This window comes from Coregonus clupeaformis, chromosome 39, assembly GCF_020615455.1.
Source record: "Coregonus clupeaformis isolate EN_2021a chromosome 39, ASM2061545v1, whole genome shotgun sequence".
NCBI lineage: Eukaryota > Metazoa > Chordata > Actinopteri > Salmoniformes > Salmonidae > Coregonus > Coregonus clupeaformis.
The window spans coordinates 3,043,555-3,061,365 of NC_059230.1; the positions used below are offsets into that span (position 1 = coordinate 3,043,555).

Here is a 17,811-nt window from a genome sequence, read left to right on the forward strand (position 1 = left end):
ATGGTTTGTCGAGATTGGTGTGGAAGAACTTGACTGGCCTGCACAGAGCCCTGACCTCAACCCCATCGAACACCTTTGGGATAATTTGGAACGCCGACTGCAAGCCAGGCCAAATCGCCCAACATCATTACCCGACCTCACTAATGCTCTTGTGGCTGAATGGAAGCAAGTCCCCACAGCAATGTTCCAACATCTAGTGGAAAGCCTTCCCAGAAGAGTGGAGGCTGTTATGGCAGCAAAGGGGGGGCCCAACTCCATATTAATGCCCATGATTTTGGAATGAGATGTTCGACGAGCAGGTGTCCACATACTTTTGGTCATGTAGTGTATATCTTATTGAAGGTAACTGAGGTTTTTATCTGTATTGGATGCTTGAAATTCTAGCCGATCAATCAAAACAACTGATACGTTAGCAAATATATATTTACATTTTAGTCATTCAGCAGACACTCTTATCCAGAGCGACTTACAGTGACTGTATACATTTTTTGTACTTTATGCTTTTTTCCAACCCACAAGCTTGTCGTTGCAAGCATCATGCTCTACCAACTGAGCCACACGGGATAGAATTTATATTTATTTTAGCACAATGACAGAATTGCATCATTTCAGTTTAGTCTAATTTAAATCAGGACAAAAGCCACATCTGTAAGTAGGTATTTATTTCAATACATATTCTAATACCTGTGTTGTGAAAATGATGTCACAAATCATTAATTACTGTAAAACGTTTCATTAGGCGGGTACATAAAGCTTTACAAAGTCATATCTTCATATATTTACTTACATCACTGGTATTCCTTACCCTCACTGACTTGTCATTCATAAAATAGCCAAAATGAAATAATGTAATTGTTCTTTGCATCATCGTTTCATTATATATTTTTCTATTGTCATAAAATATTTCCTTTATATATTTTCTTGTCTGTAAATGATCCAGAGCATCTAGGTGACATGGTTGAGCATTTATCTTTTCAGAGGAAATTCAATTCCAAACCAACTATCAAATAGTATATATTTGGCAAAGCCTCCAGGCTAAAACATTGGGTTGCTGTTCTGCTGGCTACTAATATTTACATGTGGAAAAATAAGAATGATAAAATAATGATGCTATACTCCTCTTATATTGTGTTTCCTTGTAAACACAACGTTTTAAAACCAACTGTAACTGCCATCATTTATGCCCCTTTCCCCTAAAATGAGCTTAAAATGCCCCCCATTCACCAGTCCAGCTCCTCATTCACCCTTCAGGTCTTTGATTAGCAGTGGCTCCAGCTCCTTCAGGATCTCATAGAAAATATTTTTCGCTCTGCTGCCGCTTGCCCTCAGAGGTCCCATGTAGAGCTCCCTTATCTGGTCCTGGGTGGTGCGTTTGGCCATTATTGTACTGTTGCCCTCGTCAGTGATGACTCTCTTGGCCAGGAGTTTATCCAAGATGGGCTTCACCTGGCTCACTCTCTGGATCAGGTCTGTCCGGTGGAGGTCAACAAAGTGCTGGTCTGAGGAAAAGTTTGGTTGCAGGACAATTGCATTTAAACGTGATGAAATTCACATTTGTAATACACAAAAAAGAAATAAAAAACATTGTCTGCAGTCTAAACACGTTATTTTTACCCCCTCAGCCCTTGCACTAGCCACTTTCCCTCAGGGGAATCTCAGTCGAAACCAGATGCAGTTTGATTGCCATCTTAAGTGGAGGACCAATTCACTCACTTCAGCCCTCGATTTATCTTGAGGGAGCGAGTGAACAACTTTGGTCACTTGCGGGTTTGATATGACCCACAATGCAAACTGTAGTCACATGTCAAACTCTGGTGGCCGCGCAGTGTCAAATTTAATCAACAAGGCTGCATTTTCGGCATGTCAGAAAAAATATGAAGCTAGCTTGCTAAAAAATAGAAATAGCCATTGATTTTAGCGTTGGCAAATTGGCTTAGTCTCATAGTGAGGAGCCTATAAAACGTAACTAGATTCATAAAACATTTTGGAATAAGTTACCAAACTATAAAACTAGCTAGCCAGCTATGGGTAACTGTAGCTAGCTACCTGACAGGGGTGCTAGCTAGATACGTTAGCTTACTAGACACATTAATAGCTTTAAGTTGGTTGTTTTTAAGCTCAACTTCAAAATTTCCACCAAGGACGTTGCCTCTCCGATCATCACCCTCCCATGATTGGGTAAGGGACATTTAAGGTATACTAGGATGTGACGATGTAAAACATCATTCAAGGGCTGAGGGTTTAGGGCCGAGGGCTGTCTACTTTGAGTTTTAAACGCAGCCATGATAAATTGTGCTAAAGCTTGGATGCTACGGAAGAGTATTAGAACCAAGTGAAGAGAAAAAAAAGAAACAGCAACAGGTGGTGTTACTTGGATATTTTTTTTTGCATGATGGTACTTTAAAAATGTGGCAATATTTTGAGAATTATGTGGCAATATTTTGAGAATAATGTAGCAATATTTTGGAGAATAATGTGGCAATATTTCGAGAATAATGTGACAATATTTCGAGAATAATATGGCAATATTTTGAGAATAATGTGGCAATATTTTGAGAATACTGTGACAACATTTCGAGAATAATATGGTAATATTCGGCCATAAATCGAATGATCTAATACGCTCGTTCAAACAGGTGTCACTGCACACTCACACTTATAAATCTAATGATCTAATAAATCACCAAGTGTGTCCAAATATTGCCATTTTATTTTGGAAATATTGCCTTTTTATTCTCTAAATATTACCACTTTATTCACAAAATGTAATTTTGATTATATTCTGTAAATACTGCCACTATATTCTCTAAATATTGCCACTTCTTTTTAAAGTACTATCATGTAAAAAAATAATAATCCAAGTAACACCAATCATTGTTTATTTTTTTAATCCATAGGACGGAGATGGGATCCAAGCCGAATGAAAAATCATTTCGTTTTGGATCTTCTAATGTTTACAGGAATATTACAACACTTACTTTGTGAATTCTGAGTGGTTTCGTGTCTGTAGTCAGCTGGGGGAAAAACACACCAAATTGAATTATTATTATTATTATTATTATTATTATTATTATTATTATTATTATTATTATTATCTTTGACTTTAACTGACATGGTGCCTGTTGAGACACTGATATTTTTCGCATAATCTTTTTCTGACCTTTTCGTATTGTATGATCCCAGACGATTTCCCCCTCCACGTCACTGATAAGCTTCATCCCAAAGTCAACATCTGCATCTTCTATGAACACCTCAAAGAAGTTTGGTGTAGTGTTGTCATACCTCAGCTTCATTTTCTGTGGAGACAGTAGATGAGAGGGTGTTTCTTTTGGTAGTTTTTTTATAGGATATTAAAATTGCTATTGCTTTTTGGACTAGATTGATATTCTGTGGGAGCTCAACCCATACAGGAGGGTTAACTTCAGCAGAGGGAGATGATGTTGTGAGGCTGAACCAATCCTTCATCCGAAGGGACTTCACTGGTTGCGGCTTTCTGATACTCCTGTATCCATAAGACTGCTCCTTTTTCTTCATAGCCTGAAGAAGCATAAGCCAACATTTCCTTATCAAAACCATTCACACATTACATTTTGTTGGATTTTGTGGTGTGACACTGTCAATTAATGAACTATATAATATATTCTAAACCGAAAAACCGGCAACCCCAAGAAAAACTGCAGCGAGATGTTTCGACACAGCAAAACCATATCTGAGTCTAATTTTATGTGTAATTTTTTACGGCACATCCACTCAGGAGGACAAAAATAAACGTTGTTTTTACAGCTTTTTCTTTTGTTTACATGTACATTTTACATATATGGCCCTTTTTTTATATACAAGTAATAAAAAGTATTTAATCAGCCACCAATTGTGCAAGTTCTCCCACTTAAAAAGATGAGAGAGGCCTGTAATTTTCATCATAGGTACACATCAACCATGACAGACAAATTGAGGAAAAAAAATCCAGAAAATCACATTGTAGGATTTTTAATGAATTTATTTGCAAATTATGGTGGAAAATAAGTATTTGGTCACCTACAAACAAGCAAGATTTCTGGCTCTCACAGACCTGTAACTTCTTCTTTAAGAGGCTCCTCTGTCCTCCACTCGTTACCTGTATTAATGGCACCTGTTTGAACTTGTTATCAGTATAAAAGACACCTGTCCACAACCTCAAACAGTCACACTCCAAACTCCACTATGGCCAAGACCAAAGAGCTGTCAAAGGACACCAGAAACAAAATTGTAGACCTGCACCAGGCTGGGAAGACTGAATCTGCAATAGGTAAGCAGCTTGGTTTGACGAAATCAACTGTGGGAGCAATTATTAGGAAATGGAAGACATACAAGACCACTGATAATCTCCCTCGATCTGGGGCTCCACGCAAGATCTCACCCCGTGGGGTCAAAATGATCACAAGAACGATGAGCAAAAATCCCAGAACCACACGGGGGGACCTAGTGAATGACCTGCAGAGAGCTGGGACCAAAGTAACAAAGCCTACCATCAGTAACACACTACGCCGCCAGGGACTCAAATCCTGCAGTGTCAGACGTGTCCCCCTGCTTAAGCCAGTACATGTCCAGGCCCGTCTGAAGTTTGCTAGAGTGCATTTGGATGATCCAGAAGAGGATTGGGAGAATGTCATATGGTCAGATGAAACCAAAATATATATTTTTGGTAAAAACTCAACTCGTCGTGTTTGGAGGACAAAGAATGCTGAGTTGCGTCCAAAGAACACCATACCTACTGTGAAGCATGGGGGTGGAAACATCATGCTTTGGGGGTGTTTTTCTGCAAAGGGACCAGGACGACTGATCCGTGTAAAGGAAAGAATGAATGGGGCCATGTATCGTGAGATTTTGAGTGAAAACCTCCTTCCATCAGCAAGGGCATTGAAGATGAAACGTGACTGGGTCTTTCAGCATGACAATGATCCCAAACACACCGCCCGGGCAACGAAGGAGTGGCTTCGTAAGAAGCATTTCAAGGTCCTGGAGTGGCCTAGCCAGTCTCCAGATCTCAACCCCATAGAAAATCTTTGGAGGGAGTTGAAAGTCTGTGTTGCCCAGCGACAGCCCCAAAACATCACTGCTCTAGAGGAGATCTGCATGGAGGAATGGGCCAAAATACCAGCAACAGTGTGTGAAAACCTTGTGAAGACTTACAGAAAACGTTTGACCTGTGTCATTGCCAACAAAGGGTATATAACAAAGTATTGAGAAACTTTTTTTATTGACCAAATACTTATTTTCCACCATCATTTGCAAATATATTCATTAAAAATCCTACAATGTGATTTTCTGGAAAAACATTTCTCATTTTGTCTGTCATAGTTGACGTGTACCTATGATGAAAATTACAGGCCTCTCTCATCTTTTTAAGTGGGAGAACTTGCACAATTGGTGGCTGACTAAATACTTTTTGCCCCCACTGTATATAGTACTTATACATGTCAGTTAGTATTTGAATTCAACCATATTATTTGTTGTAATATTTGTTCTGTCTTTTCTGGAGGGTGAAACTGGAATTGCAACCAGCTTTTTGCATGGCTTGTTTTAGAAAGGACGATATTTTGATAAAGGTTACATTTTCAATTAACTGAAAGTGAGAGGTTGTAATCTGGATAAAGGGGAAAATGCCATTTTTTAACAAGGGATGAGCCATTCTTAGTAATCTACTGGAGAACCAGTTCGGGTTTAAGTACAACTTTTGTATGACTGATTATTTTAGTGAGAGGTTTAATGCTTTAATATTTAATCATTTTAGCCCCCGAACTCATATTCATTATATAAATGAGCATGTTTTATTTTGTCTGGCTTGCCATTCCAAATAAAGTGAAATATATTTTGCTAAAATAAGTTGCATTTAAAAAAAAATCCAATATACCTAATATGGTTCACTTATAATAGTTTGGTTGTAATCGAGAGAGGTTAGAAAAATTATCCAGATTGCGGATTTAAGAGGAACTTTGAGTCGTCAGAGTACAATGACACCTTTGTTTTTAATCCCCTCTATATTATTGTTAGATCTAATTTGAATAGCAAAAAACTCTGGAGCTCTGTCAGAGTGACCATCGGGTTCTTGGTCACCTTCCTGACAAAGGCCCTTCTCCCTCGATTGCTCAGTTTGGCCGGGAGGCCAGCTCCAGGAAGAGTCTTGGTGGTTCCAAACTTCTTCCATTTAAGAACGATGGAGGCCACTGTGTTCTTGGGGACCTTCAATGCTGCAGAAATTATTTGGTACCCTTCCCCAGATCTGTGCCTCAACACAATCCTGTCTTGGAGCTCTACGGACAATTCCTTTGACCTCAAGGCTTGGTTTTTGCTCTGACATGCACTGTCAACTGTGGGGCCTTATATAGACAGGTGTGTGACTTTCCAAATTTACATTTACATTTTAGTCATTTAGCAGACGCTCTTATCCAGAGCGACTTACAGTTAGCGCATACATTATTTTATCGAACCCACAACCCTGGCGTTGCAAACGCCATGCTCTACCAACTGAGCTACATCCCCTGCCGGCCATTCCCTCCCCTACCCTGGACGACGCTGGGCCAATTGTGCGACGCCCCATGGGTCTCCCGGTCGCGGCCGGCTACGACAGAGCCTGGATTCGAACCAGGATCTCTAGGGGCACAGCTCTAGGGGCACAGCTAGCACTGCGATGCAGTGCCTTAGACCACTGCGCCACTCGGGAGACCCAATCAATTGATCTTAAAACAGGTGGACTCCAATGAAGTTGTAGAAACATCTCAAGGATGATCAATGGAAACAGGATGCACCCGAGCTCAATTTCGAGTCTCATAGTAAAGGGTCTGAATACTTATGTAAATAAGGTATTTCTGTTTTTATTTGTAATAGATTTGGTAAAATTTCTAAAAAACAGTTTTCACTTTGTCATGATGTGGTATTTTTGTGTAGATTGACAAGCATTTTTTCCCCATCCATTTTAGAATAAGGCTGTAACGTAACAAAATGTGGAAAAAGGGAAGTGTTCTGAATAATTTACAAATGCACTGTACCTCAACTGGTATGTCATCCAGCCCTGGAGTTTTCCCTGGCCTAAAAGCTTTTAATTGCATCAAGAAGGTCATCCTCTGCAATTAGGCCCTTGCACAAGTCTTTCAGTACAGCTGTTAATTTTACACTATTATTAGGAAAAAATATCCTTAGTTAGTGGAAATAGAGACGACTTAAAATAATTTTATAATAATAATAATAATTTATGCTTAAAGTACTTTGCTTCCTCTTTCAGAATATAATTTGGTGAATCATGGATGACTCCGTCATTTGTAACAAGTTTTCTGTAAATTGTTATTGGTAGCATTTCTATGTTGAAGATTGAAAAATAATTTTGAGCATTTTTTACAACTTTCCATCCAATTCGCTTGACTTCTATAATACATTATACTTGATCATTCCCGAATAAGTTCCTCCATTTATTTTTTCCTCTAAATTATTCTGTGACTCTATGGTACCGTTTTTATTGCTATCCATCTGTACTGTTATTTCTTATATTTCCTTTGTTAATGTGAACTCTTTTGAATGAAATTGTTTTTGTTTTAAAGATGAGAATGGAATTGCATGACCTCTGAAGGCACATTTAAAAGTGTCCCATACAATAAGTGGATCTGCTGTACCTATGTTACGCAGGAAAAAAGTCAGATATGATATCATTTGTCTTGGTTAAAAACAGGTTGTCATCCAATAGGCTTTGATTTAATTTCCAATATCCTGGCCCACGTGGAAATTCTGTAAGAGTCATGTGGATGCCAATTATTTGATGGTCCGACTGCATTCTACCCCCATCAACACTTTTCAAAAAACTTTTGGTGCCAGAACGAAGGATACAAGTAAGTAATCAAGACGGCTAGTTTGATTAAGCCTCCTCCATGTATATCTCACTAAATCTAGATGTTTAAGCCTCCATATATCCTCTAGTTCTAATGTGTCCATGATATTTGTAATTTCCCTAAGTGCATTAGGGTGATAGCTTGTAGTGTGATTTCCTTTATGATTTACAGTCCATTGAGGTACTTAAAACTGTATTATAATCTCCCACCATAATAATCTGACTCTGACCCCCACGGTTTCCAAACACCATAAGTCCACCAAATTCCCCTGCTTTTGGACAGAAAATAAACAGCTGTTTTTCCGTCTGTAGGAACCGTATTTACTCATTTTGGGTGCCGGTACTGTTTATATTTAGGTGGAGGAGATCCACAATACAATACTTTTGAGCTGATATTCTATAAGAGGAACAAGCAGTAGAACATTTGAGGTGCTGGTAGTCAGCTCCGGTGAGCTCCTGCCCAAGTGAAGCACTGAATAGGAGCTTGGCAATATCTAGACAATTATACACTATATATTAAATGTCTTATTTTTTTTATCCACTGGTATTATCTGCATTGATACCATTAAGAGATTATTTAATCACAGAGGAGAACAATAAGCTGAAATAACCTGTTCTACAGAGGAATCACAGGGGACCAGATATGCATGTAGCGTGAGGAATGCTGTCTTGGCCTGGTAGAGCAGCAAGTCACAGTGCGCTTTCACCCGAAGGCCAGATCTCACGAGAACTCCTTTTGGAGAGAAGGATGGATGGAGGATCTTGACGTGGAAGCGGGTGACTTCATCCACTTTTACTATGGACACGCCACAGTCTTCTACATGTAGAACTCTCACTTTCTTTTTAAAGGAGGGATCATCGCCTGCAGAGGCAAAAACCGTACATTTGCATAAACATTAGGTTGACATCAACAAGGATTTAAAAAAGTAGTTTGCATCAGTTATGTTTTAGTTATAAACAATAAAACATACCGAAACAGGCAAAATGTGGCAGATGCACTTCTTCCAGTTCTCCTGAAATGATTGTAATGTCCAGTAGGGGGCCTCCTTGCTTGTACCCCAAGCTTTTCATCATTGCCCTGTGAAGCTCCCAGGAGCTGAATTGATACTTTAGATTGACATGGGTTTTACACACCCACCGGAGCCCTGATATTGTGCACTCGTAGCGCCCTGGGGGAGACATGCTAGGGACGGCATGAAAAGAAGACAGAATGGGTTTAGCATATGTAAGTCATGTATTTAATTGTTTATCAGCAGTTGGCCAATATAAGAATGGTTGCTTTACTTTGTTAAACTTGTCTGTAGATCCTCACTTACACTGTATTTCTTTTAAACAATTAATTAAACAAATGCAATGAAGTCAGACTGTCTTCTTTAAATAAGTGTTAGTATTTGGTAGCATTGCCTTTAAATTGTTTAACTTGGGTGAAACATTTTGGGTAGCCTTCCACAAGCTTCCCACAATAAGTTGGGTGAATTTTGGCCCATTCCTCCTGACAGAGCTGGTGTAACTGAGTCAGGTTTGTCGGCCTCCTTGCTCGCACACGCCTTTTCAGTTCTGCCAACAAATGTTCTATAGGATTGAGGTCAGGGCTTTGTGATGGCCACTCCAATACCTTGACTTTGTTGTCCTTAAGCCATTTTGCCACAACGTTGGAAGTATGCTTGGGGTCATTGTCCATTTGGAAGACCCATTTGCGACCAAGCTTTAACTTCCTGACTGATGTCTTGAGATGTTGCTTCAATATATCCACATAATATACCTTCCTCATGATGCCATCTATTATGTGAAGTGCACCAGTTCCTCCTGCAGCAAAGCACCTCCACAGCATGATGCTGCCACCCCCTGTTTTTCACGGTTGGGATGGTGTTCTTCGGCTTGCAAGATACCGCTTTTTTCCTCCAAACATAACGATGGTCATTATGGCCAAACGGTTCTATTTTTGTTTCATCAGACTAGAGGACATTTCTCCAAAAAGTACGATCTTTGTCCCCATGTGCAGTTGCAAACCGTAGTATTGCTTTTTTATGGCGGTTTTGGAGCAGTGGCTTCTTCCTTGCTGAGCAGCCATTCAGGTTATGTCGATATAGGACTCGTTTTACTGTGGATATAGATAATTTTGTACCTGTTTCCTCCAGCACCTTCACAAGATCCTTTGCTGTTGTTCTGGGATTGATTTGCACGTTTGCACCAAAGTACGTTAATCTCTAGGTGACAGCTGCGGGGTCCCATGGTGTTTATACTTGCATACTATTGTTTGTACAGATGACCATGGTACCTTCAGGCGTTTGGAAATTGCTCCCAAGGATGAACCAGACTTGTGGAGGTCTACAATTATTTTTCTGAGGTCTTGGCTGATTTCTTTAGATTTTCCCATGATGTCAAGCAAAGAGGCACTGAGTTTGAAGGTAGGCCTTGAAATACTTCCACAGGTACACCTCCAATTGACTCAAATGATGTCAATTAGCCTATCAGAAGCTTCTAAAGCCATGACATTATTTTCTGGAATTTTCCAAGCTGTTTAAAGGCACAGTCAACTTAGTGTATGTAAACTTCAGTGAATTATAAGTGAAATAATCTGTCTGTAAACAATTGTTGTAAAAATGTCCTAACCGACTTGCCAAAACTATAGTTTGTTAACAAGACATTTGTGGAATGGTTGAAAAATGAGTTTTAATGACTCCAACCTAAGTGTATATTAACTTCTGACTTCAACTGTACATTCCATCTAGTTATTATTATCTTAAGACAGAATTGTTGGATAACAAAACTTAAAGCTTTAATCTACTGTATATGGTGAGGGACTAATACATTCCAGGAGAGTACCTGAACATTGGGCCTTCTTCAGTGATGGCCACAGGCTCAACCTGAACCCAGTTGGTAGACTCCTGAATAAGAGAACATTGATCTCTGATTTTCACAGATACACTGAATTATTACAGAATTCTTAAACATCACAGTGTAAAGGCAGCATGGTCTCACAGACTACATGTAACATAGTAAATGTAAATCCGGGACACTCAAATTAGTATGATATTTTACGTTTGGTGTGGTTACATGAGACATAAGTTACTTAAGGCAAAAACAAAAGAAAAGTGGCTGGTCAGGGTGGATGGGTAGGTGTTTAATATGAATGTTTAGCAACCTAAATGCATGTTCGAATCTCATCATGGCCAACCTTAGAAATTTTGCTAATTAGCCTCATAAGCCAATGCATAAGCATAAGCTCTAATATGCATATGGTGTTTTGAATTAATCATCAGCTTAGAAAGCCTGTCAATTTAGTTGTGTTAGGCTTTGAAACAACATCCACAACAACCATGTTTTACACTGTTTCAACCTGCTGTTGAACTTCTTTCTTCAAATTGATCATCACAGTGAGGTGAGTTTTAAAAGTATGATAGGTGTACTGTTTTGGTGATAAGTGTTTGATGTGATTTTCGATTGCATTATGTATTGATGTCAGAGGGTTAGACCCCTGAGTAGGAGGCCATTAGGACCTGATGGTAGTTAGCAAGTTGGTTAATACCAAAGCATGTCCAGAGTGCATAAAAGGAGATTACTGTGACTCAAGGGTCACGTGGAATTTTACTGCGGTCATGACTCATGACTGTGGGTGTGGAGGTAATATGGTCACCACAACAGCCCTACTCCTAACTTTAACCTAACTCCTAACCCTGACCTTAACCTGAACCGTCACCCCTAACCCTAACCCCTAGTCTAGCTAACGTTAGCCACCTAGCTAATGTTAGCCACAACAAATTGGAATTCCTAACATATCATACGAATTGCAATTCATAACATAGGATACACATTTTTATTCGTAACATATCATATGAAATGGATGATGGACATCCACAAATTAACATACCATACAAAACGTAACATATCATACTACATGGAGGGTCTCAGATTTATGTACAGAAGTGAAATGCTCTGAGACCAGGTTGGTAAAGGTTTTACTTTGTACTTTGAAGCCTAACTTGCCTTTACAATGTTGTCAAATCTGCTTATTCTAAACCTTTATTTGCAATTTACTTAGAATGGTTTCTGATGTGAATTATGTACTCTTAGAAAAAAAGGTACTAAGTAGAACCATATAGGGTTCTTTGGTTTGTCCCCATAGGGGAACCCTTTTTGGTACTAGGTAGAACCCTTTGCAGAGTGTTCTACCTAGAACCCTCTATGTAGGGTTCTTCATAGGACCCCCTGTAAATGGTTCTACCTAGAACCCTCTTTGAATGGTTCTGCCTAGAACCCTTTAATCTTTGAAGGGTTCTTCCTAGAACCCTCTATGAATGGTTCCACCGGCCTTATTAGCCTTTAAAAATAAACTCTTTATGACAATAGATTACATACTGTATATCATAAAGCCTTTATTTGAGGGCTTAGTTATACCCTAAAATGGTGGTGTTAAGAAACTCCTGGTTTACCGGCCACATCAGGCCTGCAAGTCACATTATGCTCGCTTGCAAAGTGATGGTTTACCTAGAACCCTCTAGGTAAACCATCTGAATCTAAATTAAACACTCTGAATGTGTAATTCCTATTGGAATCCAGCCAGTGAGGATATCCAACAATTATAATTTGTATCACCCGCAACCTGCATTAAGAATGACTGCCAGTGTAGAGAAGATTGAAAAATGAGACTACCTAAATAATCTAAACTGGAACAGCCATCTCAGTAATGGGTGCAATAAGTCCAACTACTAACAGATTGGATTAGTTTAGAAAAATGTATGTTATTTATCTTTGTGTAGCATAAGATTAATCAACCAATCAATGTACATGCAAAAACACAAATATTAAAACAAACAATTCTGAAAATGAATCTGCAATAGAACATACTGGGAAATATGATTATGATGGGCGTGGTTTTGAATGTTATACTCTACAAAGAGTAAAAATGACAGCCACACTCAACTCTGGTTATTTGTTTACACCACTACGTCAGCTACATGTAAAATTATTAAGGGAATACCAGATACAGTGCCTTGCAAAAGCATTCATCTCCCTTTGCGTTTTTCCTATTTTGTTGCATTACAACCTGTAATTCAAATGGATTTTTATTTGGATTTCATGTAATGGACATACACAAAATAGTCCAAATTGGTGAAGAAAAAAATAAATAAAAATGTGTTAAAAAAAATTATACCAAATAAATAACGGAAAAGTGGTGCGGGCATATATATTCACCCCCCTTGCTATGAACCCCCTAAATAAGATCTGGTACAACCAATTACCTTCAGAAGTCACATAATGAGTTAAATAAAGTCCACCTGTGCGCAATCTAAGTGTCACATGATCTCAGTATATATACACCTGTTCTGAAAGGCCCCAGAGCCTGCAACACCACTAAGCAAGGGGCACCACCAAGCAAGCGGCACCATGAAGACCAAGGAGCTCTCCAAACAGGTCAGGGACAAAGTTGTGGAGCAGTACAGATCATGGTTGGGTTATAAACAAATATCTGAAACATTGAACATCCCACGGAGCACCATTAAATCCATTATTAAAAAAGAAAGAATATGGCACCACAACAAACCTGCCAAGAGAGGGCCGCCCACCAAAACTCACGGACCAGACAAGGAGGGCATTAATCAGAGAGGCAACAAAGAGACCAAAGATAAACCTGAACGAGCTGCAAAGCTCCATAGCGGAGATTGGAGTATCTGTCCATAGGACCACTTCAAGCCGTACACTCCACACAGATGGACTTTATGGAAGAGTGGCCAGAAAAAAGCCATTGCTTAAAGAAAGAAATAAGCATACACGTTTGGTGTTCGCCAAAAGGCATGTGGGAGACTCCCCAAACATATGGAAGAAGGTACTCTGGTCAGATGAGACTAAAATTGAGCTTTTTGGCCATCAAGAAAAACGCTATGTCTGGTGCAAACCCAACAACTCTCATCACCCCGAGAACACCATCCCCACAGTGAAGCATGGTGGTGGCAGCATCATGCTGTGGGGATGTTTTTCATCGGCAGGGACTGGGAAACTGGTCAGACTTGCAGGAATGATGGATGGCGCTAAATACAGGGAAACCTGTTTCAGTCTTCCAGAGATTTGAGACTGGGACGGAGGTTCACCTTCCAGCAGGACAATGACCCTAAGCATACTGCTAAAGCAACACTCAAGTGGTTTAAGGGGAAACATTTAAATGCCTTGGAATGGCCTAGTCAAAGCCCAGACCTCAATCCAATTGAGAATCTGTGGTGTGACTTAAATATTGCTGTACGCAAGCGGAACCCATCCAACTTGAAGGAGCTGGAGCAGTTTTGCCTTGAAGAATGGGCAAAAATCCCGGTGGCTAGATGTGCCAAGCTTATAGAAACATACCCCAAGAGACTTGCAGCTGTAATTGCTGCAAAAGGTGGCTCTACAAAGTATTGACTTTGGGGGGATGAATAGTTATGCACGCTCAAGTTCTGTTTTTTAGTCGTATTTCACAAGAAAAAATATTTTGCATCTTCAAAGTGGTAGACATGTTGTGTAAATCAAATGATACAAACCCCCAAAAAATCTATTTTAATTTTAGGTTGTAATGCAACAAAATAGGAAAAATGCCAAGAGGGGTGAATACTTTCGCAAGCCACTGTACAAATATTCCCATATAGGTTTACTCTCACTGATATTTTTTAACTCCTGATGTTAAAGTTTAAACACTGAGGTAAACATAAATGCCCAGGCACTATTTAAAAGAAAGAAATTACAATAAATAAGCTTATTCAGATTCTGAAGGGTGTAGAACCCTTCTTACCTTGCAAAGAATCCTTCTTGCCTTCAAAAAACATAATCAAAGAACCCTTTCTTCTAAAAATGTTTCTTAGCATGTTAAAGGTTCTAGGTAGAACCATTTGCCTAACAAAGAACCATTGTCTCCCAAAAATGGTTCTTCAGATAAAAATAGTTGTTGGTAGAACCCTATCCCTCCGCAAAGAACCATTTTATAATCCTTTTTTCCAGTGCTTAACAGGATCCGGCACCTTTCAGTTTTGGACTGTTTCGTTCCGGAACCCATTTGCCAGGATCCGGTACCTCTGGTGGCATGAACAATTATTTTCACTGTTTGCAATGTCAAAATTCTAATTCAGAATACTACACCAGATGTAGGCCTATACTTTTGTCACAGAGGATCAATAGCTTATTTAAAATGAATAGCCTAGCTGTGGATTGTGTGTAGCCAAATCACAAGGCATGCCTACAGTTGGGAAGCTTAGCAAATCTGTCAGTGAACAGCATGTAGCCAAAACAGGCATTTCGCAATATTTCAATAATACTGAACAAAATCTAAATGCAACATGTAAAGTGTCCATATCATGTTTCATGAGCTGAAATAAAAGATCCCAGAAATGTTCCATACACACAGAAAGCTAATTTCCCTAAAACTTAGTGCACAAATGTGTTTATAACCCTGTTAGTGAGAATTTCTCCAAGACAATCCATCCACCTGACAAGTGTGGCATATCAAGAAGCTGATTAAACAGCATGATCATTACACAGGGGCACTTTGTGCTGGCGACAATAAAAGGCCACTCTAAAATGTTCAGTTTTGAGATCCTGAGGCCTATTGTCGTGCCATTCATCCGCCTCCATAAAACTCATGTTTCAGCATGATATTGCACTACCCCATGTCGCAAGGATCTGTACACAATTCCTGGAAGCTGAAAATGTCCCAGTTCTTCCATGGCCTACATACTCACCAGACATGTCACACATTGAGCATGTTTGGGATGCTCTGGATTGACGTGTTCGATAGCGTATTCCAGTTCCCGCCAATACCCAGCAAATTCACACAGCCATTGAAGAGAAGTGGGACAACATTCCACAGGCCACAATCAACAGCCTGATCAACTCTATGCAAAGGAGATGTGTTGCGCTGCATGAGGCAGATGGTGGTCACACCAGATACTGACTGGTTTTCTGATCCACAACCACACCTTTTTTTTAAGGTCTCTGTCACCAACAGATTCATATCTGTATTCAATCATGTGAAATCCATAGATTAGGGCATAATGAATATATTTAAATTGACTGATTTTCTTATACGAACTGTAACTCAGTAAAACCTTTGAAATTGTTGCATGTTGCATTTATATTTTTGTTCAGTATACAATCGCGTGAAAAAACAGTTTGGAAAGCAAATGATTCTACTGAAAAGAGAAGACTAATCTGACTGTAGGCTACAAAATATGTTATCAACTTCCAAATAGGCCTATTGAAGAAACAGCATTGTTTTACAAAGTAAAACAACAAAGAGATGGCTTAAAGCATGAGCGCATCGGCCATCGCAGGTGAGTGAACTGTGCATCATTGGGTGAGTGAGTGAAACTGGAAAGCTTTTTTAGGATTATAATTTCCTCCTTATATTGTACAATATATGTATCTCCACACACCTAGGCCTACGCTATTGATGGATTCAAGACAAGGTCGTATTTATTGATCTCTGATTCTCAGTTTGTAATTGTCAAAGCAGCCTGTCATTTCGATCATTTGTGAGGTATTAAAAAGATTTTGCTCAAGTCTCCAGTCATCTAAAATGATGTAAAATTGAATTAAATGGGTTTATAAAAGGTAAAATGTTTCCTGAACCCTAGGCTTCAAATTTTTGGGCACGTGTGTGCAAATTCTGTAACCAGCTTTACTACTGTATGCCTGCACGCAAAAGCGATGATAATTTATGCAATGCTTTATTATGAAGGTGAAAATTTTTTTTTTTATGGGTTCTGGTACCTGAGAGCACCCCAGGTCGCCCCCCTCTCGTGCTCACATTTTGTTCAGGCACCTCCCAATTTACAAATTGAGCACTCTTTTTTCTAAGAGTGCAGCTGTCAGCTGTGAAACTGGAGCGAGATGTAGGATTTCCCCAACATATTTCTGATTTTTATGAGAAAAATATTATATTCATGAATACAGAGCACAGACAACATGCGGTAGGTGGTGGTAAAGAAGTTGCATTTGTCATACACTTAAATACTACTATTGTACACTATGAATACTGTAACAAACATTAACTCACCATCACATTGGCACATGTTGTGCAACTTCTCACAGCCCCTGGGGACAGACACATCAATCAGAAAATCAACCACATCAAGCACTAACCTCAGTGATAATACAGTGGTCTAAATGTACTGGTACACAAAGCATTTTAAATTCAATGATATCACAAATATCATAACAATGATATTTAGTGCTAATAATGATCTCCATGAGATGAGTCACAAATGCTCCCAGCGTCACTGTTTCCCCTGTGTAAATTGGTGGGTTTGGAAGTCACTGTATTGTGGATAACTTAGCACATGAAAATATCATTTACTTAAATGAACATGAGTGATAGAATATAGAGATGAAAATGAGGATTAGAACTGTCTTACCTTCTTTGATCGATTTGATGTCAGGTACTTTCAACATTTTATGAGGCTCCCTCCCTGTCATCATATCTGAATAGAATAAATGTCCGTGATGGGATGGGTACTGTATGCCATAGGCCACAGGACCTCTAATGGTGAAGCCTAGGTAAAAACAGACGTCTCCGGACTTCCACATTTTGCTTTGTTGGTCGGCACAAACTTTAATCTCCTTGCCGTCAACACACGCAAACACCCTGTGCTGTCTAACCACTCCATTGACTGGAAGAAGAAGATGCTGGACAATGGGTTCTCTCCACACCTCACCACTGCTCCACTTTTGATCTATAGAGTCTGGCCCTGCCATTGGATTCTCCCCTTGCCAATAGGTTGTCTATTTTGATCTATGAACCAGTCTGCTCAAACCCTCACCCTTTCCCAGGAAAATAAGGGGGCGAAGGTACCTTGAGCGAAGATGCATCTTGTATGTGTTTTCGTAGGACTCTTGCATCTCTAGAACACATTTGTTGAGGTCAACATTGAGTCCCATTTTCTTATGCTCCTCGGGCCAAAACAGCAAAAGGACTAAGAAGTAAAACTCTGGGG

General features: G+C 39.4%; 1 protein-coding gene across 1 annotated transcript; it reads right to left on the minus strand.

The window, feature by feature from the left end:
• Positions 1-647: 647 nt before the first annotated feature.
• Positions 648-17,571, minus strand: LOC121575686 (NACHT, LRR and PYD domains-containing protein 1 homolog). The gene is made up of 9 exons (XM_041888954.2): positions 17,233-17,571; positions 16,875-16,912; positions 10,682-10,743; positions 8,827-9,038; positions 8,467-8,717; positions 3,409-3,537; positions 3,161-3,296; positions 2,979-3,014; positions 648-1,499 (listed from the first exon to the last, which is right to left on the minus strand). The coding sequence occupies exons 1-9, from the start codon at positions 17,402-17,404 to the stop codon at positions 1,237-1,239; spliced, it is 1,299 nt and encodes a 432-aa protein (XP_041744888.2). The 5' UTR covers positions 17,405-17,571; the 3' UTR covers positions 648-1,236.
• Positions 17,572-17,811: the final 240 nt, after the last annotated feature.